This window comes from Pempheris klunzingeri, chromosome 10 (genome assembly GCF_042242105.1).
Source record: "Pempheris klunzingeri isolate RE-2024b chromosome 10, fPemKlu1.hap1, whole genome shotgun sequence".
Classification (NCBI taxonomy): Eukaryota; Metazoa; Chordata; class Actinopteri; order Acropomatiformes; family Pempheridae; genus Pempheris; species Pempheris klunzingeri.
In genome coordinates, this window is record NC_092021.1 from 7028824 (window position 1) to 7055987 (window position 27164).

Here is a 27164-nt window from a genome sequence, read left to right on the forward strand (position 1 = left end):
ATGCGTCCTTCCCTCGCCACCGCGGTCCTACCACCTAGGACCCGTTCCCACAACCCACCCAACCTGGCCGTGGGGGGCCGGGAACACCTGTCAGCTCCTAGAAGGCGCAGCCCCCACCTGCGGCACACCCTCAGCCCAGAGAACCTGCGAACCCTGGCGGAGAGGGGCGGCGCTGCTGTCGATACCGTGTCTGTTGTCAGCAGTCCTATTGGACTTCCGAGGGCGAACAGTGACACGGATCTGGTGACCTCTCAGAGCCGATCCTCGCTAACGGCCTCCAGTCTTGAGCACACGCTGAATCGCGGCCAGAACCTCGTCATATCCTGGGATATCAAGGAGGAAGTGGATGCCACCGACTGGATCGGGCTGTATCACATTGGTGAGATGATGATTTTGACATATGTGGTTGCTAGTAGATCTGCTTTTAGCTCTTCTTGGGCAGGTCAAGGTCAAATCTCAAGTCATTCAAGTCCAAGCCAAGTCTCAAGTCCTTGAGGCAGAGCCGGCTCTACCCATAATGGTGCCCTAGGCGAGATGCGCACCGATCACTCGCCCCGCGCCCCTTCCATGGTGTAGGACCATCTCAGGGTCTCAGGAACCATTTTGATAGTGTTCATTGCATAATGTGCAAAGTATGCAGCTATGCCAGGCCTGCCTGTTATCGTCCTGCGAATGGTTTAATGTCCTGGTATAGGTCAGGACTTGAGACTTTAATGTTTATGCTTTAAAGTGTGAAGTCGTGTGTCGTAGCAGCATTCTCATTAAAAGATTTTGATCCTGCATGTTTCAACATCATATTCTCTCGTGATCGTCAGCTGTTGGGCCTTAAGTCAACGTTCAGAGCGGACGAACCCAAGTTAAGTCTCAAGTCCTCCACGTCCCCAGTCATACACCTGGTAATAAAACATGATCTGCATCCAGACACGTCCATGAGGAAAAAGGCATGTTTAATATAAGGTGTAAATGTGTGGTGGTCGGAATGTGATTGGACCTGCCTGAGGTAGTCTGGCTCGCATTTTATTACGATCTTACGTAGGGGAAAACGATGGCATCATTCCGCCCGATCCCTGCCTGCAAATACCACTTGCATCAGAAGTTAGCTAATCTGATGAATATTTTTAAAAAGTAGGCTATACAGTGAATAGTAGAAGTGGAAAAAATTCAATCCCAGGAGCCATCAGGAAACGAAATGCTTATTATCTTTATGGGGCCAAGCGAAACTGGACAGCTCCTAAAGAAATGGGTGGATAGAAACAGGTGATACAGGAAGTGCATCTCCAGCGACTCTTACACCTTCCATGTTGACTTTACCTCCACCTCCACCTCAGATTGCTCACGCCCAGGCTTTGCTCTGGAGGACAGAGATCTGGTCTCAACGAGGCCAACGAGAATGCATTAAAATCACCAGATGTAAACGTGAAGGCAAGATTGGATCGTTTATTATCATGTCTGGATATGGATCACATGTTAATACCAGGTGTAACTGGGATGTAGAAGTTTCGAGTCTGCAAGTCTGATTGATGGACACTCATATTATAACAGGGATGGTTGTGTTTTTGCACACTGATGATCAGAATCAGCAGAACAGAAAGGGAAAAGACACAATCTGAGTGATTTCAGTCTGTCTCTACACTGTTATTTGTGCTCTTTTCCCCAAAATCATTTTGCTGAACTATTCTGGAAACTTGCAGCCTTCAAAGGACCTGAGCTGACTCGACCCTGCTTGTCCTAAAAGCTTTTCAGCTGATCCAGGTGTTTTATCACTGGGAGCTGAGAATAGCCAGGTAGAGTCTTGTGCAGGTGCTTCCAACTCTGAGTCAATACTGCAACAGGAGCTGTTGAGACTTTACGCAGGACTGGAGGCTGACTCATCATGTAACAGCTCTGCCTCGGTATACAATAACATACACACCATCACAAAGCACGCACGTCTCGGGGGCGGACGGGGTGGTCTCCAATAATGTGTGCTAATCCTGCTTAGAGACAGGAATTTGACAGGGGGGAGATTCATTGACCTGTGTGCTGAAGAGGGCTATCAGGCTCAAACTGTCGGGCCGATCTGTCCATCGTGGTGAAAAGTAATACAGGAGCGATAGTGCACGACCAGCACATTAAGAATCTATGAATTCTACAGTGTTTTGCTCGCATAATAAAGAGCCGAAGTCCTGATGTCACCTGTGGGCTTGCCGCTGTTCCACGAGCTTCTGCAACTCAAAGTAAAGTCTCTCAGTCAGCATTTCTTTGGTTGTCTTTCTGAAACAAATGCAGCGTGTTCCTGTGGTGTTCTCTCCATGTTCTAAGACAGATGAGTCTCTGCTGCAGACTTTGCTGTTAGAGGTTGAAACCGCTGTGATCTTGAAGTGAAGGCTTTGTTTGCATACAAAACAGCTGCATCTCCCATGAAAATTAGCATGGCAGCACAGTGGATATGTTAATTTGTCTTCTCCACGTCCATAGTGTTCAGAATATTCACCCTCACTCTCCTCTGAAGTCCTTTTTCCAACTTCTTAGTTGGTGTATCTGCTGTCAGGCTGTTGACGTTTCACCCACAATCCTCTGGGGCTCATGGGAAGGGGTGTTTGTTAAAGGCCAAAAAATACAACAATATTTAAAGGGCGCTCCGCCAATTTTACACATAAAGGTCAGCTTACTCATCATGAGGAGTACCACTCACCCCTCACAGTCATATAATGTGTTCTGCAGGGCTTTATCAAGTCGGAGGAAGCAATGATTTCATCAAGGTAATGGGAGTCTAAACATGTTTGATTGCGTTATAAACTAGTGATGTGGAGTTTGAAAGACGTGGGCGGTTACCGGGCAGCAACAAATTACACCACTGGCAGCATTGGTGTGATTTTGATTGAGGTTCTGCAGCAGAAAACAAAAGCTCCAGTTTTACTCCAGCTCTCCATAGAGCCGTTTTATTTGATCTAATATTGATTAAAACCTGACGTGCTGAATGTCTAGAGCTTCCACTGGTTTAATAATACACCTTGAAATCAGCTTCTGGGAAGAATGAATATTAGAAATGACTTTAAAAAGATGGACAATCATTTTTTCTAATGTGATCTTTTTTTTTTTAAATGCAGATTTAGTGTTTCAGTTTGACAAAATGACAACAAAAGGAAGAGATCACTGTAAAAGGGTTCATAACGTTACACAGTGAAGCAAAAGTTGTCTCTTTACACGAATTACTGGTATAAAACAGTGACGTTCGGTGGGGACAAGTGAAGCCTGTTCAGCATGATGCAGTGTGTTTGTAATAGAAAATGGATTTCTGAAAACAATGGATGTCTTTTGACCTCCGGGAGGTCAGACAGACCTGCTGCTCAACAGACAGACGGGACCCTGGGCATCATTTAATCATATTAAAGACTGCAGTTTGCTCGTTTTAGCTTGTTTACCAAGAAATTAGTTAAAGTTTGGATGATCTCCAGGATTAGAGGATTTTCCAAACGTTCCCTCACAGGCTGCGGACGCTGTGTGGGATAAAGAGATGGTGTAGTGGCGTCAGGTCACTTCATATTGATCATAAGGCTGCCAGGACTTCATTACCTGCTCCAGGGTCTTATACCCCAGAGGGGCTGCTGCTTTCCTTGACTAAGCAGACATTCAATGATAAGCACTCCCCTCTTCCTCTCCCCTTCAAACATACACACACAGGCATGCTCGTGCACACACACACACACATACAGCACACACTCCTCCCTCGACTCTCTCCACCAGTCAGCTGAGTTTGGTGCTTCATTAATCTGTGTACGAAAGTGCTACGTACAGCGGAATTCCCCCCCCTGTTTTTAACTCAGAGGAAGTTCGGTGTTTGTCCTTCTGGTTAGAGGTTGTAGGGAGGCTATTTTGGGAGAGGATTTCACTGATTAAAGGCGAACTTGTGTTTTGGAAGAAAGGGTCCGCAGACTAAACATACTGAAAGACGGAACAGATGCAGGCGTTGCTGCAGTTTTTTCACGGCAAGAACAGGATCCAGAGCTCAAACGCTGTCATCTGTTGTTTGATTTAACATTCTTTGGTTTGAAGTCAGAGGGGATGTCAACACGGCGAGAGCACGATTGGTCCAACTGCAGAATTAAAAAACACTTGTATCTGACCTCCAGTTCTCCTTTTCTTCAGATGAAACCAGTCCATCCAACGTGTGGGACTGTAAGAACAGAGGGGTGAATGGCACCCAGAAGGGTCAGATCGTCTGGAGGCTGGAGCCCGGGCCCTACTTTATGGAGCGTAAGTTACTGTAGGAAGTCATACCTGAGAGGGGATTGATTCTGGTATTTGAGAGAAAAAAAAAAATCACTTAGTACTTTGAAAATATGCCATAAATTATGAATTTTAATCATAATAATCAAAAATGTTGATGTTCTTGTGGAGTAAAAGGTAAAAAAGTAGTTTCAAATAAGCTGATCATGTGATTTCATCAAACATCAAAATAAATCCTTAGATAAAAGAAGTATATTTACCACGGATTTAGAATTAAGACAATAAATATTCAAAGCACAGCACAGTTTGGCTTCTCCACAGCCGACAGCACAGCTTACGTTTCGTGGCCAACAATAGCCAGGTAATGTTTGCTCTGCCTCCACATCCCATAACACTTTGCTGCTTCCTCTGCAGCTGAGACCAAGATCTGTTTCAAGTACTACCATGGTGTGAGCGGAGCCCTGAGAGCCACGACTCCCTGCATCACCGTGAAGAATCCCACAGTCCTGGTCTGTGTGTGTGTGTGTGTGTGTGTGTGTGTGTGTGTCAGTTTGACATTTAGACCCTCAGAGTCTCAGACTTAGCTCTATCGTTATGGTTAAAATTGGCATTAGGAGTAAAGATAACATCAAAGTATTACGATTAGATTATTGGACTGTTTTGAGACTTATTGCCATCCCAGATATGAGACTGCAGTCATGCTCAATGTTGTTTGAAACCGCGGTTGATTCTTACATTACGCACCAACAAGCAGTTTCTGCAAGTTGATTTTTGAGCTGAAATGAATATAAAACCACTGACGAATGGTGGGGTTGGAGGTCTATCTGAAAATATATAGGGTGTCCTTAAAAAGTTTAGATCAGCACGTAAGTCATTGTTTTCATACCATGTTTCACAGCATCCAGTCGAGTGACGACCAAACACTCAGTCTTATTTGACACTAGGTGGTGGCTTTCACTCCCTCCACCTCTTAAGCTGTCTTCTGTATTAGCGGGACTTTAGTAGGACAAAGTCAGGTTTGTGTTAGCGTGTTCCCTGGAACTTGAATTTGCCTGATTCTCTCTGCAGTGTACCGGGGTGTGACGCTGTCCTTTCTCTCTCTCAGGCGGAGGGCCTGGCAGAGCAGGTGGGCATCGAACATCCACGGAAACTGATCAGCTTTACTCTAACAGGTGAGTTGAGATGAAATGTAGATAGTCACACAATGCATTGACAGGAAGACCTTTGTCCTCTGAACATTCTCTATAACAAATGGAAGAACCAAGCCCTCAAACACAGACCAGACAGACTTTAGGTTTTAAGCTGAGAGATGCAATCCCCTCATGTTAGTCTTACAATCTTTTGGGGGGAAACAACAGTAAACGTTAAAAGCTGTTTTTAGGAAACACAGTGGTGTTGGAATTTAAAGAGGTGCTTTCCTGACAGACAAAGATAGAAGTCAGTGGCTATCAGGGTTTTTATTCTGATTGTTATGTACTCGTACAGTATGCTTCAGTTATCCATTGGCTCAGGGATGGCAGGGATAGCACTGATTAACCAGGATGGAGTTTCATGCATTTCAATTGCTCTGATGGAAGTTATTGGCGAATGTGATGGATGATCACAGATGAGAACATTGCAGTTTACTGCATGTTGCTTTTTTGCTTTTGCAATCACATTAGAACCATTTTTGGGGTCAAAAGGCAAATCGGTTTTTTGGGTATAAAAATGAGCTCATTGGAACATGTACCACTCAATCAATCAATCCATCAATCAAACTTTAATTACAGTGTTATCTCAAGACGCCTCCATAAAGAGCAGGTCTAGACCAAACTCTTTAATTAAGAGAGAGACCCAACGATTCAAGAATTCAAAATTAAGGATTCAAGATTCCCCACATGTGCAAGCATCAGATATTATGTTAGGCAACAGTGGCAGGAAAAGCTCATCAGTTGTGCAGTATCACTGACATACCTGTAACCCATTTAGCTGGCCAGTTGAAATCCATTTTTGCAGAGTTCCCACAGTTAGGTTTTGTATGGCTTTGTTAGAAAGTCAAGTTATTTATTTATGGGCTCCAAAACCTCTTATTTCACTCTATGGCCTTTGTTCCCTAAAACAAAAGTGAAGGCCAAATGGCTTTGCCCCTAAAATGACAAAATTCCAAGCCTGGATGGACGGCCATGAACTCTGGCACAGACATGAATGATCCTTATTTACAGTCAAAGCCTTTTACTTTCCCTGGGAATTAACCCTCTCTTCCTCACAAGCCTGCTCCCACTAACACTTTGTTGTAGATCTGCGCGCCACTGGCCTGAAGAAGGGCATGTTTTTCAATCCGGACCCATACCTGAAGATGTCCATCCACCCAGGGAAGAGGAGCGTCTTCCCCATCTTCAGCCACCACGGACAGGAGCGGCGATCAGCCATCATCGCTAACACCACCAACCCCGTCTGGCATGGAGAGGTGATGTCCAGGCTTTCATACACTCACCACACCACTGCACCAAACGTGCTTTTGTCACAAACACATATTCACTCAGATACACACATGCTCTTTCAAACAAATATACAATTGAGAATTGCATCGCCTGTATATGTTTTTGCCTCTCTGCAGAAGTACACATTTGTAGCACTGATGACAGACATCCTGTACATCGAGGTAAAGGACAAGTTTGCGAAAAGCCGACCGATCATAAAACGCTTCCTCGGGCAGCTCACAATCCCCGTGCAGCGGCTTATTGAAAAAATACCTGGGTGGGTGAAAAAAATACAGACACACACAAACAGAAGATTCTCTGTGTAATTGCTCATAAATATATATATGTAAATCTGTTTTTCCTCTTTGTCTGGCTGTCCAGAGTCCAGCCTGTGAGTTTCTCCCTGTGTAGGCGCCTGCCCACTGAACACGTAAGCGGACAGTTGCAGTTCAAAGTGGAGCTCACCTCGACTGGGCCTGATGGTAAATCTGCTTTTAAATTGAATTTTCCACTACTTCTAAATTCATTTTCTTTCCATTTGTCTTTCTCATGATGGAAATACAACCTGCTCTGCCTACTGTAGGTGCCTCTCCGGATTCGATCATTGGCATGTCGTCTTTGAATGGAGCTCCAGGGACTCCATCCGATGATGAGGACCTGCCCCATCATCTCCCAGGAGTGGTGTCTGCAGGTCCTTCTCCTACCGGCTCCCAGAGCTCCCAGGGCATGTGGGAAGGGGGCGCCTCGGCCTTCCCACATGCAGAAAAGGACCCGTCTCTTGTTGGAGCCGAGGGTAGATTAATGGAGCCCCAAGGCCTATCAGGCCAGCAAATGCGCCAGAGGTCACTCATTGAAGGTCTGGATGCTATTGAGGCCCCCAAAGGCCCCGGTGAACGACCCCTGGGTGCGGCCTCACCTAAACTGCGCTCCAGCTTCCCCACACACACAAGGCTCAGCGCTATGTTGCACATTGACTCAGACGAGGACGAGGACAGGTCTGGGGCCAACGACATCACTCCGGTGCCGCTGTCACCGCTGCTGATGAATGGAGAACCTCCAGATGTCGGTGGCCCAGACGAAGACGACCCATTTCCTGAACTCCAGCAGGAGCCTGAGCAGCTGGAGCCCCCAGTCCTGGAGGAGGAGCCTGAGGGTGCATGTGGTGCAACAGAAGACGTGCCCCCTGATGCAGAGGTATCCCTGGAGATGGGGGCAGGTCTGGACTTGGAGGATGCTTTGGAGCCAGACGTCTTCTCTGAAGTGGACGAGACTCCTTTCACAGAGGCTGTGTCCCATAATGCTACGCCAGAAGGTGACGTGCACGAGGATGGGAGGGTGCATGGCGAAGACCCCTCCTCAGAGATCGAGACCTGCTCCATGGCAACAGCCCCACAGACGGTCTTCTCATCATCAGACAGCTGTCCAATCACTCTGGTTACCGCTGTGGTGAGTTCATCATCCTGCAACTAAGGGTCATTTTTCTTAATGATTAATCTGGCAACATTTTTTTTGTCCAAAGTAGAATCAGAAAATAGTTAAAAATATCACAGTTTCTCAGACACAAAGACATCCAATCCAGCTGAGAAAAGCAGCAAATCAGCAGCAATCACATTTCAGGTCCAGGAAAAGAGCCGTCTTTTGTTGGAGCCTAACAGCCTGTCAGACCATGAAATGCTTTGTTCAACATTTTGCCGGATAAAAAGACTTAATTGATTGAAATAGTTGATGATTAATTCAAAGCAAACAATCGTCTCTTGAGTGTTTGTCGCTGCAAATCACATCAATGAATGTCTGCAAGAAAACCTCAGATTCACATTTCATATAGAAGGAAATATTAACATGTCGTATTTAGTAACAAATACATCAGTTTTGCACAGTGTCAGCGTTGGAGGTGCTCTGTGGAGTTTACTTGTAAACAAACTAAAGCTATTTTTGCAGATACAAATGCACTGTGTCTATCCTTGAGATCCAACAAGCATGTTGACTGCATCTCCTTCCTCATAAAACATTTGTAAAGCATTGTTTCCGCTTATGTCTTCTCGCTAGCGGTCCTCTTCATCACTGTCTTTGCTGATGCTTCAGTGGTTGTTGATCAGTGGAGTACAGTGAAAAATGGCTCTTGGATGTGGTTCACAACACCCAAGTGCTTGTGCGTGCGTGAATCACAAATCAGGGACAAAAATACTGCTCTGTAGTGCTACTAGTGGTCCAAAACTGCACAGGGTACCGTTAAACACCATTATGAATCTATTCATACAGACCAGAATGTCCACTTAATGAAGCAATGGCAAGGGAAAATTTAAGAAATTGCTCTAAAATTTTCAATAAATGTTTTGTCTTATTAACCTAATTAATACATGTGAAGCATGAAGCAACTGATTTCCTATATGAACCATAATGACCATGCATCAAGAGTATCTGCTGTGCGGTGTGCATACTGTGATTTGTCAGGAGTGTGTAGCTCACGGTGAAAGACTGGAATTCATTTAGGTCCTACATTTAAATGCAACTTCACTCAGTTAATCAAATAATTGATACATCAGTCCCGGCGTGAGTGGTACATTTTTGCCACAGCTGACTGCCTGCTTTTAGAAATATTTCTGTGTGGTACACTCATCTGCAGGAGGTCTGTTGTGCAAAATCTGCTAGTAAAAAGCTCAGACCAACAAGGCAGCTGTGAGGTGATCACCTGCAACGCTGCCACCAATCATTATCACAGTTTCATAATGAGCAAGCTAGTAAACAGTCTGCTCAGCTGCTCCTCTGTTTGTCTGCACTCTGGTAACTCAATCCATAATCATTTGCTTTTGTTAAATTTCATTGTACCATTTCTTTGTCGTCTTTATCTTTGAGTGAGAGTGTAGCCACAGTCCACTCCGCCGTGGCTGAGTACCATTTCTGTCCTCACAGTGCACTCATTGTGCCAAGCAACAGTCTCCGCTGGGTCCTAGCCCCAGCTCTCTTCACGTGACACTGCACCATAATACATAATTCAATATGAGGTGTTTAGTGCATCCTCTCAATGAGTCGGAGATCATTTTGCGTGTTGGACTAGTAGAGAGTGTGAGCAGACCTCAAGTAGGAACCAGTGGTCTGTATTTTTGGGCGAATGTTCTGTGATTGTTTCCTTGTAGCTGTCACACCTACGCACCAATGCATATTTGCATATAGTCAAACATTTCTCAACTTTGTTTTGTTGCCTTGGCGATGGAGCCAATGTTGCCTAATGTTGCACACTGCCACTGGCTTCTTGTAATTCACAGACATTTGGTAGCAGTAGGTGTGAATGCCTTGCATACCAATGTGCAGTATGTGTGATTCGCTCACTTCAGTACGGCTGACTAATGATTATTAGCCATCGTTTTCACTCATTATTATTTTGTGGGATATCTTGTAGGAGGCGGAGGAGGGAGCGGAGACGGCAATAGATCCAGGGGGAGATGCAGTTCCTGGCACCCCACCAACCAATCAAGCTGTAGACGATGAAGGGGGAGGGCAGGTCACCGTCACCGAGGCTGTAGGAGAAGCCCCCCCAGCCAGCGAGCAAGAGGTGGCAGAGGCGATCAGCGTGAGGAGGCTGAGCCTGCAGGCTGCCGGGGGCCCGGCCGATATACCGGAAGGGGAGGAGACAAAGCAGCACGAGGAGCCGGGCTCTGCTGATTCAGAGCAAGTCACCACAGAAACAGATGGAGAGGAAGGTACTCAGCCTTAAACTACTCAGTGTTAACGCTTTGCACGGGACAAGAAATTGATTTTTGAAGTGAAACAATTTGGGTTTTGGCTGGATTTTACAGTCCAAAAAAAAGTGTCTACTTGGTTAAAGTTAACATTGCCGTTCAAATAATGATTTTGGGGGCGGCTGTGGCTCAGTGGTAGAGTGGGCAAGACACTGAACCCCAACTTGCTCCTGAAGCATGGCTTCAGTGTGTGAATGAGTATGAAAGAATAGTCTCCTCCAAAATTAGAGGATGATGTGTGAATGGGTCATGTCATGTAAAGCGCTTTGAGTAGTTGAAATAACTAGAAAGGCGCTATACAAATACAGACCATTTACCATTTTACAATTTTCACCAGGATACAAAACAAAATTCCCTCCATCTTTTTCATTTGGTCTGTGTTCAGGTACTCACGTCAATGGCCATCCTGTACGTTCGCTTCCTTCTGTGCGTCATGACATCCACAGATATCAGCGTGTGGACGAGCCTCTACCTCCCAGTGAGTGTGTGTGTCTGCATGCACTGTATTGTCTATTGTATCTGTGTGTGTCACCTTTGTATCTCTGTGTGTTTATGTGTCTGTGTTTGTATATGTATGTGTGTCCATGTCCGTCTGATTGACCCCAGCTAAAACTACATTCATGGTCCCCTGAGGATGAATCCTAATGACTTTGACTCTTCAGTTGGTGCCACCATTAGGCTGATGCTTTGGGTTTTGAGTAAAATATCTAGACATTTATCAGATGGATTGCTCTTAGATTTGGTTCAGACATTCATGATTCCCGCAGGAAGACTTGTACTAAATTTGGTGTTTATCTGACTTTTCCTCCAGCGCCATCATCAGGTCAAAGTTTAAATGTATCCAATACTTTGGTTTAAGACTGAAGAATTCCCATCGGCTTCAGCTGGCATTATACCTGCTATACCAGCATGTTAACGTTCTAATGTTCAGGATGTTAGCATGCTTACGTCAGCATATGGCTCAGCCTTACAGAGCTAAGAGCACGTCTGTAGACTGAGTTTTGTTAATGCTAATTTTGACCCAAATTGCTAAATACAGTATGGTCATGGCTTAAAAAGTTGAAATACAGCCTGAGGTTGAATATTCTTTAAATGTTGTTGTTGATGTCATCATGTGTCATTAATTGTTGGCTAGCATTTATTTTTGATGCATAAAACACCCGCTGTGCATCAATTACTAATTTCCTCTTAGACTGGGAGGCTCGCATCGACAGTCATGGGAGGATCTTCTTCGTTGACCACGTGAACAGAACCACCACGTGGCAGCGTCCCACTGGACCCCCTGCCCCCCAGGGCCTGACCCGCTCCAACTCCATTCAGCAGATGGAGCAACTTAACCGCAGGTGGGCTTTGTAAAGAGAAAAGAATCGGGATAACCCATCATGTTTTTCTCAGTAGAAAATACCATTAGTCAGATGTATGGGCAAATATTCAGCATCTCACTAAACCGAGAGTTACCATTATCAGTGGGGCTTTTAAGAGAACCAAAATGTCCCCTCACAGACCTGTATTCTCTTTTGATGGGACAGCGCCCGAGGGTTTCTCTTTGTTTCTCTTCATCTTGAGTTTTTTGAACTAATGTAACTTTGAATAAACAAAAGTACACGCAGACTTTCACCAGGAAAACACAGGCAGCTTTTGTATTAATCTCCTTTCACTCAAAATGCCTCAGTCCTTGATTTGACTTTTACTTTAGAAATTAGTTAAGTACGTAGTTTTTTTTTGGAAAGGTTACATTCTTTGCCGAAATAGTGGAAAACTATACTTCCCTTACAGTAATTTAACTCTCGATCACAGGTACCAGAGCATCAGGAGGACCATAACCAACAGTGATCGGGCGGAGGATGCCCCGGTTGACCTGCCTCCTGAACCAGAAGGTGATCTGATGCCCCACTCCATTTCTGGTTAGTTTCAGTAGAGAAGAGCCCAGAAATAGAAACCTGAGGGGTTTCATTCACAAGAGCCTGTATCCATTTTTGAGCCCAGTTAAATCACTCACCTCTTGAAAATGATTCATCTCTTGAAATACTATGGCAAGCTACGAGTCTGACAAAAGCATTATTTTATTTTTCAGGCTATTATTATCTATACAAAGGTCTTAGAACAGCACAAGTCTGCTTCCTTCTGTACGCCTGACTCATAATGCGGGATGTGTCATTTTGAAACATCTCGTGTGCTCGTGAAATAAGCTGCTTATGTTACCGTCTCCCTGCTTCAAGGTTTGACTAACGAGTGTTGATTTTGTTGCAGAGTACAGACGAGAAAGTGCAGTCGCTCATTCCAGTGGTCGCTCACGTCTCTCCCTGCTGCTCCAGTCACCCTGCGCCAAGTTCCTGTGCAGCCCCGACTTCTTCACCGTGCTGCATTCTAACCCTGTCAGTCCAACGTGCTTCACCTGCTGTGTGCTCGTTTGACCCTGTGCTCCTTTTACATAGATCTGTCTACACACAAGCAGACACACTGCATTCTTATACGTTGTCATGTAAGATTTTGAACCACTCATCACACTCGTGTGTGTAGTAAGTGCCGCTTTAATGAGCCGCCATTGGGCCGATTCAGGATGAACAGTGTCAGTGTGCCACACAGTGCTGTATTTGAGTGCAGCGCTGTGATGTAGCAATGCTGCACAGCGTGTATGACCCAGTGTTGGTGTTTAGTTAGGATCCCATAGGGTGCTGAAATAGTTAACCTGGGTTATATACAGTAAAACCAAAATGGTCTGCAGATACAACTGGGGGTGCAGGATAGGGTGTTAAATACATGGTAAAATATGTTTTTGCTTGTTTGCTTTTTGTAATGTGGGTGATTGATCCTTGACTTGATCATTCAAGTCATTGCTTTATGCAGATTTCAAGCTGTATGCAGCACAGATCCTTAGAGCAATTATGTAAAGTCAATCATCTTGAGTTCACTCCGTTCAGGTGATTTTGCGGATCAAAAAACACTGGCCTTAGAAGATTATGATCCACATTATGTGTTTTATCTTGTCTGAAAACCGGGGGCTTCCTCCCGTCCGTCTCTGATGACTTCCCCTCTCTGCCCTCTCTGCCCAGAGTGCCTACCGCATGTTTACGAGCAACACCTGCCTGAAGCACATGATCAGTAAGGTGCGCCGGGACGCTCATTACTTCGAGCGCTACCAGCACAATCGCGACCTCGTCACCTTCCTCAACATGTTCTCCAACAAGCAGCTGGAGCTTCCCCGCGGCTGGGAGATGAAGCACGACCATACAGGGAAGGTGTGTATGTTTGTGACCCCTAACCTTTGACCTTTGACCTGGGATGACCCCAACCCTGAAGGTCATATGTATGCAGTGATTGATTATCTGCTCAGCTGTCAGTTGTAGTCTTTAGTGCTGCTTTTTGTTAACACACTTTTAGTGTACTGCATGAGAAAATGTGTTTCTAGTGGAGTTTATCCATGCGTGACCGTGAGTATATGTATCTCAATCCTCAGCCCTTCTTTGTGGATCACAATTGTCGCTCCACGACCTTCATTGACCCCCGACTACCCCTCCAGAGCTCGCGCTCCACCGGGCTGCTGGCCCACCGCCAGCACCTGAGCCGCCAGCGCAGCCACAGTGCTGGGGAGGTGAGAGACGAGCTGCCACTGCACCACTTGTCACTGGGAGTCAACTTAAGGCTAGCAGAGACACTGCAATGCTTATAGAGGCCAATTTGAAGGAGAAAATGCTTAGTGAGTTTCTGCATTGTGGGCATAAGCAGGGAAGTTGTCCTGCTAGTCTCTGTGGTGGAGGCACTGAACAAGGACATCAGTGCTACTTGAAATGCAAGTCAGCAGGGGACAGTAGAAAGTTTGTTTCAGTTAATTTGACATAATTTGTTAGTTTAGCTGTATTGCAACGAAATATCAAAGCTCAAACAGCAGAGCTAGTTGCCTTTGACTTGAGTCGTGCTATAGATCTCCTACTGTATCGCAGGGATGACACACTGTTTGTCAAACCATTGCTCGTACGTTGTTTCCACCCGACTCATCTGTATGTAGGAATGATAAACATCACTCAGTCATTATCGGATTAGAGGCGATACTTTAGAATGATTACAATAAGCACTAGGGGCCACAGCGAACATGATGAATAGCGTTTGTTGCCTCTTAAATCCATAGAACCTACAACATTTTGAGTTCAATTATCTGGTTAAGGTAATGGATTTTGGATAGGTCACCTGTTCAGTCTGTGCATTGCATCCTAATAGAGCAGGGAATGTTCTAACAGTACATCTTCACTGATGCATTCAAGTTCTTTCTGGAATATTTGATATCCGCCAATGCTGAAGAATAACCTTTTTGTTACAGGTAATTACTCACATAACGATGACCGCGATGAGTGTTATCTAACTTTGACTTTCTCTGGCTGGCTGTGTTTGAATACCTGTTTATGAATCTTACCAAACTGATTTTTATACAATCCTACAATGAACTGGTAGAAATGACAGCTTGGGAGATTGTTGAATGATGTCTGCGGTGTGCTTTGGAGAATGGTTGGCAGAGACACAAGAATTAAGAGATTCAGGCGAGCGTGCAGAAGTGACAGGTGTCCAGCTGCTGCCCAGAGGTGGAGGTGAGGTCTGGTGGCTGGCAGGTGAATCGGTGTCAGAACTAGGATGCGACCTGAACCCTAGTGCCTCCTCTTGTCACAGGTGGTGGACGACTCTCGCCAAACCAACCCGCCCGTCATGCCCCGTCCCTCCAGCACCTTCAGCGGCTCAAGTCGAAATCAGTACCAAGACGTGGTGCCCGTGGGTGAGTGGGCCAGAATCGAATGTGCACATGCATCATAGATACTGAGAATAAGCACACGCACGCACGACACACATGAAAATGCACGTTCTTCATTCTCTCCAGCCTATAACGACAAGATTGTGGCATTTCTACGGCAACCCAACATCTTTGAGATCCTGCAAGAAAGGCAACCCGAGCTCGCCAGAAACCACTCGCTCAAGTACGTCTCTGTTTCTCCTCTCCCTTTCTTCTTCCGTCTTTCTTTGAGTCCCTTTTTTTTCTCCCTCTCTCCCTCTCCCTCTCCCTCTCGAGCTTTGCTCACCTCCGACACCTCCGTTATCATCATCATCACTCAACCTGAACACACAGTTAACCTTTAATCCTAATGGATTGTGTCAGTTTGCCTTCTGATGCTTTTGTGTGTGTGTATTTATATATATATATTTATGTGTGTGTGTGTGTGTGTGTGTGTGTGTGTGTGTGTGTGCAGGGAGAAGGTGCAGTTTATTCGCAGTGAGGGAGTCACTGGGCTGGCTCGTCTCTCTAGCGACGCTGACCTCGTCATGCTGCTGAGGTGAGTCATATACATGTGTGTCTGTGTGGAGGGGTCCTAGGCTTATTATTGCTCACTTGTATTCCTGGAAGTGGTGGAGCTAATTGATTATAATTCCCACAAGTCTAATTCCCATTTTATCCACCTGTGCTGACACTGTGCCGTCCTGAGACGCACGAGTTCCGCTGCGCTAAATGTCTGATCCTCTCTGACTGCGTTCTGCGTGTGCGCCACTCTCTCGTCTCCAGCTTATTTGAGGAGGAGGTGATGTCGTATGTACCGCCGTTACTCCACCCAAGTTACAGCCTCTCCTCCCCTCAGAGCTCCCCCGGTAAGTCCGTCTCCCTCCCTCTCCGTCTCTCTCTCTGTCTGTCTGCGTCACCGCAAGTTTATTGGCATGACACACCTTTTCTCACATTTATTAAATTCTTACCCTTTTATTAAAGTTCACGCCATGAGGTTTGGTTTATATTGTTTTAGTAAATAAAAGAAGCAATTCCCTTTATACACCTTCATATATAACATATATAACGCTGGCAAGTTCAAAGACAAATTCACCCGCATACATAGATGATACCTTAAAACCTACTTAAATTAGCGCACTTACTTTTACACACTTCTTTGTGTCTGTAATCAAAATCAAAATTGGGTTTATTGTCAAGTAGGTTTTCACATTACAAGGAATTTGCGTTGGTGTATTGGTGCATGATTGAGAATCATAAAATATAGATATTTTCAATACAGTATATGAGGAAAAAATATCATAATTTAAATGCATTCTATGTCCATTTTAAAAAATATAAGAGCAGTCTCATAATTCAATATTTCTCAGGAAAGTCAAGTATTGCATGGATGAACAGATATCTGACACAGAATGAGTCAGTTGTTGAAGCGTTGGAGCCTCTGAGCCGCCACGGTCGAGGACACAGACCGGAGGTGTCCCTAGATGAAGCAAAATGGGACGGTGTCAGTGTTGATGAGGCCTGCCGCAGACAGGAAGGAGCTGTTCTTGTGGCAGGAGGTCTCGGTCCTGATGGACCGCAGCTTCCTGCCAGAGGGGAGCGTTTTAAAGAGTGTATGACCAGGCGTGGTGGAGCGATCAGTCAGAATCGTTCCCGCCTTCCTCAGGTGTACAGGAATCACCATATACACAAAAGAAAATCCATAATAATCTGTAGGACCAAAGCAGACTAATTGATGAGTAAATGACCAAATGTGCAACAGATTTTACAACAAATTGTTTCTGTTCTTTATAAATTGAATTACTACAATGAAGCACAGCCAGTTGGCCTCAGTGTTATTGGGTCTACCAGAATAGTTAGTTGATGTGGGTTACATGTGTCCTGAAGTGAGATGTAGCTGACACACACACAGACACAGACACAAACACACACTTCCTCTCTTGAGCTCATCTGTCGGGGTTTATCTCTGACTGTCTGTCCTTCTGTACACACCTTCTCACACCTCTCTACACTGAACCTACCTCTAATCTTAAACTGTTTAGCCAAAACACAGACAGATGAAGAGATGTGTCTCTGTGTATTGTGCATCTGTATCCGACAGCCATGACAGGCTGGTGCGAAATAACAATCCAGGATTAACCTGCATGCAGTTTGGGATTCCGATTCTCTCCCAGCACATTTAGGCTTCAGCCAATTTCCGCTTGGGATCATTTAAATTTCATTTGATCTGAATCTCCCTGTATCTGCTCTCCATTTTTTTCACTCATCTCTGTCTCTGTCTTGTCTGTCAATGTTTCCTGTGGCCGATGCCTGATTTTTATTCTCCATTTCCTGTGTCTGACTTTCTTTCTGTTTTCCTTTTCTGTCTTTCTTTTTATCTTTTATATCTCAGGCACCCAGCGAGCCAATGCTCGCGCTCCTGCTCCCTACAAGCGAGATTTTGAGGCTAAGCTGAGGAACTTCTATCGAAAGCTGGAGACCAAAGGTTATGGACAGGGCCCGGGAAAAGTCAAGTAGGTTGACACCCTACAACCGAAAGAGAATAATATATGGATTGTCTGATTTAGTAGGGTTTCTGCATTTACTGTCCTAAACCCCAAACAGGAAGTGATGTCATTTCAGGAGTAGGAAGCAGGAGAGTGATAGTGCCATACCATGATGCGATACAACATACCAATAAATCAAAATAACAAGAGATTTCCTCTCAAAAATTAATATATAAATATCTTATGAATATCTTGAATATAGAAGACACTTTCCTTTGCTTTCAGAAGTTAACTAAAGGATAAGTCTGGAAATATCTAATGGTTTTCAAAAGCTTTGTATGTATTCTTCCTCTGTGCCATAGAGCTCCATTGTTGTCCAAAAACTATTAAAACGCATCTATGAGCCACACGGTAACACTGAGTGACATGTTCCTTCATTACCATGAACACACACACTGTAGTTTATGTTAACTCTGTTCCAAAAAGTTACTACAACACCAGATCTGTATTAATCCACTGCTGGAAATAGTCCCGAACAAACGCACATAGTCATATTTCTTTGGCCTTTTTGCAAAATTCAGCAGAATAGCTATTAAGTTAACAGTTAACACCAGTTGTTCACAACAGGACTAATACTGGATGTTTACTGTGTGTGTGTGTGTGTGTGTGTGTGTGTGTGTGTGTGTGTGTGTGCTCCCAGGCTCATCATACGCAGGGATCACCTCCTGGAGGACGCCTTCAACCAGATCATGTGTTACTCCCGTAAAGATCTACAGAGGAGTAAACTTTACGTCAGCTTCGTGGGCGAGGACGGGTGAGAAAGATGCATTTCATTCCCAATTAGTTTCCTGCTTTTGTGCTTCAGACAGTGTAAGTGTAAAAATGTGTGTATTCGCTAACTGTAATCGATCCAGGGGAGATTTTTTCGCTGAGCATTCGTTCTTATCTATTCAAAATGTACAGTACAATTACGCGCATTTGATAACATCCCGGTAAATCCGCTCCTGGTGAATGAGCAGCCGGAGCAGCCAGGTGGGAAGAGAACTACTACTGAAGAATATTTTAACATTAATGGTTACTGTAAACAAACAAGCTCACTACAGACATGATTGGCAGCAGTTACACTGTTTTTACGCTGCATTTTGTAGATGGCGGAATGACTGATAATATAGCCTTTGTTATGCTTCTCTTGTTGCATAAGGCCCATGATTGTGGGGGTGTACCTTTGCTGGTGTAACCACTAGTTCTCTAGATTTCACTTAGGCTGTTGTCTACAACAGAGTGCAATATGCAGTCTGTGTATTATAATGTGTGATGATTGCAGGCTGGACTACAGCGGACCCTCCAGGGAGTTTTTCTTCCTGGTGTCCAGGGAACTGTTCAACCCGTACTACGGCCTGTTTGAATATTCAGCCAATGACACCTACACTGTCCAGATCAGCCCCATGTCTGCTTTCGTAGACAACCACCATGAATGGTGAGGTTTCCATATGTATCTATGTACTGTATCTGCGCTGTTGGTCTTTCTATCCACCAATCTGTCTGTCTAATGTATGTTTAGTTTTGTGCTGTTCTGACTGTACATCTTATCCGCTCTGACTTGCTGTGTGCTGATCCCAAAATAGCAGTAATTTGCAGGATGCTGTGTGGAAATTGAGATCAGCAATTTGTAGTTCCACCAGTCAATTTTGCCTCAGTGACAGTGATTGGATGGATGGACGGCTGGATGAATGATCAGACTGATGACTGGATGGCCAGACAGCTAGACAGGAAAATCATAATACCATGGACTGGATGAAGAAGATAGCAGATGTGGCAGCGTAAACTTAAGTGGCTTGTTTGTCATGCTGGACAAACCTAGTGGCACTTGTGCAGTTGAGTGTCAATAATATCAATACTTGTGCTCCTGCAGTGACATTCTGTCTGATGTCAGAGGGCTCACAAGACAGATAGGACAGAGAGGCATCGTCGTTTAAAGTGCGAGGTGGATGGAAGGCTGCACAGCTCCTCATCTCTCTACACTAAAGACTTCAGGACTGTTCTGACACAGTGAATGTTCTCACAGAAAATCTTGGGGGATTTTATTTATTGGCATGAATGATGTCACCATCTGGTGCATCCTCATTTGGAAAATAAACTTCAAATTTTACTTAAGCCCCTTAAATACGACATGGACAAGTTATGGAAGAAACAAGTGTACTCGGCTACTGTTAACACCTTAGAGTGAACCCACTGCATCTGGTACCCAAAGGAGGCTATGCCAAAGATGTAATCTGAGCAAGTATCACATCCACTTCTGATGCTGATGCTGTATCCACCCATATTTTCTGTGTCTAGGTTCCGCTTCAGTGGCCGTATCCTGGGCCTGGCTCTCGTCCATCAGTATCTGCTGGATGCCTTCTTTACCCGACCCTTCTACAAGGGGCTTCTTCGCATGTGAGTCCCTCTGCCTGCTTCGCTCTGACTTCCCATCCCAAACCAGCCTGCGGGGCACCAGCACTTCCAATCAGATCCCCTTCACTAACTCTATGGGACCATGCTGAGAATATGAGTGTTTCAGTCAGATCCTCTCAGCTAGCAGCTGGCTAGGTTTCTTATCAGTAGGAGCCGCATCTTTATTAATAGCTTTGTCCAAACAACCTCAAACCCTGCCAAATGTCTGCGCTAACGGTAGAGCTTTATGTAATGAATAGAGTTCTTAACCTCTTCTGCAAACACAGATCCTCTCATGGCTCTGCCATTATTGTGCATTCATCTATCAAACAAGTACAAATGTATTTTAAATTCTAATAAAAAATCATTAAAGTGGTTTCTAATGACATTGAATATTTCATGCTGCATTACAGAAAGTAGAAAATAATGCATAATGCATTTGCATCAATGGCAATTATAAAAAAAAATTCATATGTACATATGTACGTTTTTTTTCATGGTGCAGATTCACCAAAATGTTCAAAAAACAGCTTTAAAAAGACAGCTAACTGTATTGAAAACCTGTCAAAAAGCAGTTATGGCATTTCTGAATAGCCTAACTTATTAAAATGACAATATAGTGAAAACCAAGCAATATCAGCCTAAAATTGAAAGGTCCATCAGGGGAATGTTGGAAAATCAAGACCAAGATACTTTAAAGTGTTGCCTTTATAGAAGTGAGTCTAATATAAAAAAATCCTGTGAGTGTGTTTTGCCTCCTACTTTTATTTATTATCTGTGAGCCTGAGTAAGCATCTGACCTCCCTCATAACTGAGATGGTACATCTCAAGGGGTTTTGCCTGATATGCAATAAATCTGAGCAAACATTTTCTTGCCATGCATCACGCCGTGTTATATTTTTGCTACCTAAGTTATCTTACGCTGTTATACATTGGGTCATTAACCTTTAACCTTCCTCTTACAATCAGCCATGGTTTATGAGTAGGCCGGCCCATCAATACCCTGTTGACCCCTCTGTAAGCTCTGTGTAACCCCTGCCTGCGCTCCTGCAGCCCATGTGACCTGAGTGACCTGGAGTTCCTGGATGAAGAGTTCCACCAGAGCCTGCAGTGGATGAAGGACAACGACATCGAGGACATGCTGGACCTCACCTTCACCGTCAACGAGGAGGTCTTTGGGCAGGTGCGTGGGATCGGATAAGATGCATTTGTTAGATGCACGACTCCAGCCTGGTGAAAATAAATCTGCGTTTAAGATTCAAGCCTCCATGTGTGCGTGCGATTGTGCAGATTACAGAGCGAGAGCTGAAGCCAGGCGGGGCTGGTATCCCCGTGTCGGAGAAGAACAAAAAGGAGTACATCGAGCGGATGGTGAAGTGGCGTATAGAGAGAGGAGTGGCCCAGCAGACGGAGAGCCTAGTCCGAGGCTTCTATGAGGTACTTCACTTAACATCGGTGTTAGAGGTATTAATGAGACTGTGAGCTTCTCTTCAGAGGGCAATAAGTACGAGTCTCTGCTTTATAGCACGTAATGAATTGTAATGTACTCCGTGGCAGGGCTGTTGATGAGCACCAAAGATGCAGTGTGGTTGCATCATTACGCCCTCTACCCTGGAAACCTGTTTTTTTTTACCAGTACAAAGTCAAGAAGCCAGGAGCATCCTTCCACCCACACTCCAGCAATCGACATCTGGCATTTTCAGTGGTGGAGGACAATATTTTATATACTTTACTATACTATAATACTTTTCAAGCAGCTGAAAAGTCAAAGAGCCAAAAGAGCAAATCACAATGCAACATTACAAGTAGCTTACCTATCACCATGGAAACGTAGCATACTTTTCACCATTGATATTGAATAGATTCAGATAGATGGCATAGATCACTTAGCACCTATGTCATGCCTGCCATGGTTTGTTTCATGGTATGTTTAGATTTCGTGCACTGCTCAGTTTGGATGTGAATCTAAGGGCACGTTCCTTCCGAGCAGGCCTGGATCGGTCTGTCCAGACTCTAAATAATGACAGCTAACTGTGTGTGTGTTCCTCTGAAATATTTGTACTAGGGAGTTCGTACAAATTCCAATTTGTAACTGTCCGAAGAAGGATGCTGACATCTGATAGCCCACTGCGCTACGTGCTGTGGAAGCTCAGCATGACAGTAGACCGTAATCTGGACCGGTGCTCATATTCTGCTTTAATCGTGTGTCTTCATAACTGATACAAACCCCAACCCCTCCCCCTGCTTAAATCCCTTGTCTGGCAGAATAACAGATTACTTGGTCTTTGTGGGCTACACGTGTATCGATGTGACATTACAAGCGTGGATTTGCCAAACAAATCAAATCCAAACATTTACTGTAAACAAACTGATGGAAACTTTTCCCTCAGAAATGTCTGTCTCACTGCCATCTGTGCCGCTGTGTACCTCCCCAATAAGGATCTACTGTAACAGTCTCCTCTCAGCGCTCTGAAATCCCTCAAACAATCTGATGTTTGTGGGAAGGCTGTGATAAGTGATGGCTGTACCATGTGTTGTACCATGTGTTCATCCGTTTGTGTGTACGTGTGTGTGTTTGCTAGGTGGTGGACGTGCGACTGGTGTCTGTTTTTGACGCCAGGGAGCTGGAGTTGGTGATTGCAGGCACTGCAGAGATCGACCTGGCCGACTGGAGAAACAACACAGAGTACAGAGGAGGTGTGTAAAGCTGCAGGGAGGCAGTGGGGCGACGGAGCGGGGATGTAGATGAGAGTGTTCGTGGCAGGCTCACAGCACCACAGTGAGAAAACTAGCAGAGGAGCATGCATGCACTGGCTCCTTCTCATTCACAACTCTAAGCTGCAACCGCTGATCCTCCGTGTTGAGCAGTGGGAGATTAGATGAGTGCCTTGCTAAAGAGCAACTTAGCAATGAAGAGGGTTAAAGTATTTCTCATTTACCATTTCCAAGTTTTTCTCAGCCAGTCTGAAGATTAAATCCTGCAATTTTGCTGAGCAGGGACTAGGACTAGGGAGATGTAAGAAAAGATTAAATGACAAAAGTAGATAACCAACAATGGCCACACTGGCCTATACAGCCGGAACCCCCAGCATCCAGTGAATGATGTGTCGCATCAGTGCATCGGATCGCTGCCCCCTAGACACATGAGCCTGGCGTGCTTTTACTACTTTTACTATTTTGTAGCCCTGTGAATCAGTAACTCTAAGGTTTTTCTTATGCTAATTTACATAATTCAGGAAAAACATCTACAAAATAAAGGCATGCAGCTTTCAGTTATTAAGTACAGCCACAAAGTGTCAGCTACCATGCTACTGATCATAAATGAGCAAAACAACTCCAAACAGTATTAGCAACGTGGCTGCTGAACAACAGAGGGACCCATGCTGAAAGGCTTCCAGTAGACATGAGACATGATGTTGTGGCACAAACAGAACAGAACGTAGCTGCATCCATCCAGTGGACGTGATTAGTAACTAACATTTAGTCGCTAACATTTAGTCCTCAATGTAGCTTTTTCAGGTTTCTGAATCAGGAAGTGAGATCGTTTAAACTAGAGACCTGATGATCAAATCATTTTAGTGTATTTTCTTATAATTAATCAGTAAAAGATACGTATTACTCCCCATAATTATTGCTGTCGTAATGCGTCCTGTACAATAAATAGTGACTTTCGATTTAGAGAAATAATTTCATCATGTATTTAATGGCTGCATTAGGCTTCTCTGTCATGCACTGTATAATGAGCACTTGAAACTTTGGGGAGTTTTTGCTATTTAATTATTGTGATGTATACACAGTACAAGTATGCAAGCGCCAGTGTCCAAAGCATTTATAAAAGATCGCATTAAAAGGCTTTTTAAGGGTCTGGCCAATCCAGTTGAAAAGCCGCCAGCAGCAGGGAGACAAGAACTCAAACTGACAATCGGCCATGACTCAGTGTGAGGCTCTTTTAATAGAGGAATCGACTGAGCTGGACAAAACAGCTCCGGCCATTAAACATTAAAGAGCAGAGCCCATTCAAAAATCACAGTGGAGAAACAGTGAGATGGGAGGAGGACGGAAGAGAGAGGAACAGGGCACAGAGGCCTTATTTGCTATTCATCTGACTCATGCACCATCATCATCATCTATCTCCCCTCAGGTTACCATGACAACCACATAGTGATTCGCTGGTTCTGGGCAGCGGTGGAGAGGTTCAACAATGAGCAGAGGCTGAGACTGCTGCAGGTACGGCACGTGGGTGACCGCATGCGCACAGGCTGCCCCCACGTGGAGGCTGGGGGCCCTGCAGGCCCTGCAGAGCTGTGCTTGAGACTGCACAGACATGTTACTTTAATCTCTCTTTTATCTCACTCAATTATACAATTTGCATCTAATTTTCTGTTTTCATTGAAGTTGGAAAAAGTCTCAGTTAAAGTGAGATTGCTTGTTTAGATTTCTGTTCAATGTGTAGAACTAAAAAGATTCATTCACAGCGATTGTAAGTCATAAGTGACGTTTTAGGATACTTTTCCTTAAGTGCTCTTCTTCTGTCTAGTTTGTGACAGGCACCTCCAGTATTCCCTACGAGGGATTTGCCTCTCTACGGGGCAGTAATGGACCCCGCAGGTTCTGCGTGGAAAAGTGGGGAAAAATCACATCCTTACCCAGGTATGATGTGTAATGGGGTGACTATGTAGCCATTGGAGACAAAATGTACAAAAAAGGTGCTGTACAAAAGTTGTTAACAGGGACAGAAGGTGGCAGGTGGAGCATTTAGTCTTTTTGCTGCAGCGAGGTTGGACCTGTTACTTTTTTTCCTCATCCTACATTTATATTTTATATCAGCCATCCCTTGCAAACTTGAATATTGATTACCCGAGTTAGAAATGATGGCCTTGGTGTGTACAATAGGTCATAAAGCATATGCACAACTGTCCTTTTTTTTCTGAGGGCTTAAATATTGTCCATCACAGTCAACTAACTAAGGGAACCAGTATGTCAGATTAAGAAACACAGAAAACACTGAGTCTTCATGCATCAGAGAGATCAAAGGTTCTCTTCCAATGTTCCCACCTTTCCTTTTATCATTCATCAGTCTGTTAATCTATAATACAATTCAGATGTCTGATCTCATACATGATGGTATCATCCAGTTTCTGCTCTTTCTTATTATCTGGAGTCTGAGGCTGTCACCTCACTCAGTGGGTGTAATTACCATACATTTAGCATTTGCTAATACACTTAATATGGACATCGTTATGAAAATGTTTATTTCATTAAGGTATTGAGGTTTCAATTACGATTAATCTATCATCTGAAGTTTTTTATGCTTTTACTGTTATGGTCATCAATGGTAGAGGTAGAGGTGAACCATCTGAAGCATTTTACTTTGAAAAGAAGAAGACTGACTTCTCGCTGTTGAGTCATCTTGACATTTGTCTGATAATCCTTTTGTGGGTGTTGGTGTGTGTGTGTGTCTCCGTAGGGCTCACACTTGCTTTAATCGTCTGGACCTCCCCCCTTACCCCTCCTTCTCCATGCTGTATGAGAAGCTGGTCACTGCTGTAGAGGAGACGAGCACGTTCGGTTTGGAATAAGCTCAAAGTTCAAGGAGAGAGAACCGTTTGTCCACCTTTATCACGTGGAGAGAGACATGGAAAGTAAAACTAATAACCTCAAAAGGCAACTAACCCACCCCCCACCCCCCCGTGGATAACTGCTGTTTTTTCCGACGGGCTTTTCGTCACTCAGCACGCAGGCTTCGATCCGATTCTCTGCCTCTCTCTCACATAGCTCAAAGGAAGTCGATCAAGTGAACACCTGCTGGAAGAAAGGCGGAGAATCGGAGGATGGTCTGAGAAGCTCTACAGTGCAATGTCTTGTTTTCATGGTATCCTTTGTTCATTGAGCCACATGTGTGCTTTATCTCTTCAGTTAATGGCCTTGTTTACCGGATTTCTAGCACCTCCCGTCCTCCCCCTCCTCCTCCTCCTCCTCCTCCTCCTCCTCCTCCTCCTCCTCCTTGTACCTGCACCTCAGAGACAGCTGCTCAGACACCACTAAGCTCCCTTCTCCCTTCCTGGACCTCTAAACTGTGTCCTTTGTGCACTGGGGCTGCAACGTTATGAACTATAATACACACACCCTAATCACCTTTGCACAAAACACTCACAGACATGGGACATTATGTTTTTCTTGATAATGCAAACCAATGTTTCCCACAAGATTTTTTATTAGCATAGAAAGACGTGACATTTTAGCTTTACAACTGGATGTTGGCTGGTCCTCCTTGCCTGTGTGGGAGCAGGGGTTACATTAGTGTGCGCAAAGACACACACAAACACACACAAATTGCATAAAACCAGCTGTTCTAAGGCTGAATATACACATGTTTTCACAGTATTGATTCCTGAGAAAGCTGGACAATAAGTCACAAATCATCAGTGACATTCACGGACAGTGTCATTAACCCATTGTGATAATGATGGCAGGTTCTGGTCGGGACTGTTACCTTCAATACTGCGACATCAGAGCTCTTGATATGGGCGCCGACGGTAAAGACGCATCTGAGACATGCAGCCCTGTTTCTGCAAATAATCAACAAGGACACCCGGTATCACATACACAAACACATACATACTATATTACAGCATTGGCCTTGATGCTGTGGGTGCACTTTCATACAGTGCACAGATACATCTACTGACACACCTCAGTCTAATAGAGGCGCAGGGTTCCTGTCTTTGAAACTGTCCCACACATTCATCATGAGCACTTTCTCACTCAGACAGATGACGTCCACTCATAAGTATGACACACGAGGCCCCGCTCATGATGTAATCGCCTCCCACCCTATGAAAGTGATGAATGTACCAAATAAGTGACTGAATGTACGGACCTCAAGCAACTCTGTTTGGCCCCTGTTGAAGAGGAAACAGAAAGTGGAAAACAGCTGGACGTGGAGGGAAAGGAAATCAAACGTGACATGGTTGCTTGAAGAATGAGGATGCACTTCACTCAATGTCGGCACCGGATTGGGCCTGGTCGTAGCCTGGTGTCACCCAGGTACCGGGGTGCAGCGGTGGGATCTTTTTAGTGCCTC

The 27164-nt window shown here is 44.6% G+C and overlaps 1 protein-coding gene across 1 annotated transcript; it reads left to right on the forward strand.

Moving 5' to 3' along the window:
* On the forward strand, positions 1-25919 carry hecw2a (HECT, C2 and WW domain containing E3 ubiquitin protein ligase 2a). The gene is made up of 29 exons (XM_070837909.1): positions 1-379; positions 4129-4236; positions 4624-4718; positions 5315-5381; positions 6486-6655; positions 6806-6945; positions 7050-7150; positions 7252-8114; positions 10066-10366; positions 10791-10883; positions 11598-11748; positions 12203-12309; positions 12656-12780; positions 13459-13644; positions 13863-13997; positions 15065-15167; positions 15270-15366; positions 15637-15720; positions 15948-16030; positions 17554-17674; positions 18348-18461; positions 18972-19124; positions 19985-20083; positions 21134-21263; positions 21371-21517; positions 22663-22777; positions 24222-24307; positions 24618-24730; positions 25548-25919. Exons 1-29 carry the CDS (start codon positions 1-3, stop codon positions 25657-25659), a joined length of 4578 nt encoding a protein of 1525 aa, XP_070694010.1. The 3' UTR covers positions 25660-25919.
* Positions 25920-27164: the final 1245 nt, after the last annotated feature.

Excerpts from the sequence above, each read along its gene's own strand:
- hecw2a (XM_070837909.1), top strand. The coding sequence starts at position 1 with ATGCGTCCTTCCCTCGCCACCGCGGTCCTACCACCTAGGACCCGTTCC. Across the intron at positions 380-4,128 it reads GATCGGGCTGTATCACATTG|ATGAAACCAGTCCATCCAAC; the intron begins GTGAGATGATGA and ends CCTTTTCTTCAG. Across the intron at positions 15,367-15,636 it reads GCCAGAAACCACTCGCTCAA|GGAGAAGGTGCAGTTTATTC; the intron begins GTACGTCTCTGT and ends GTGTGTGTGCAG.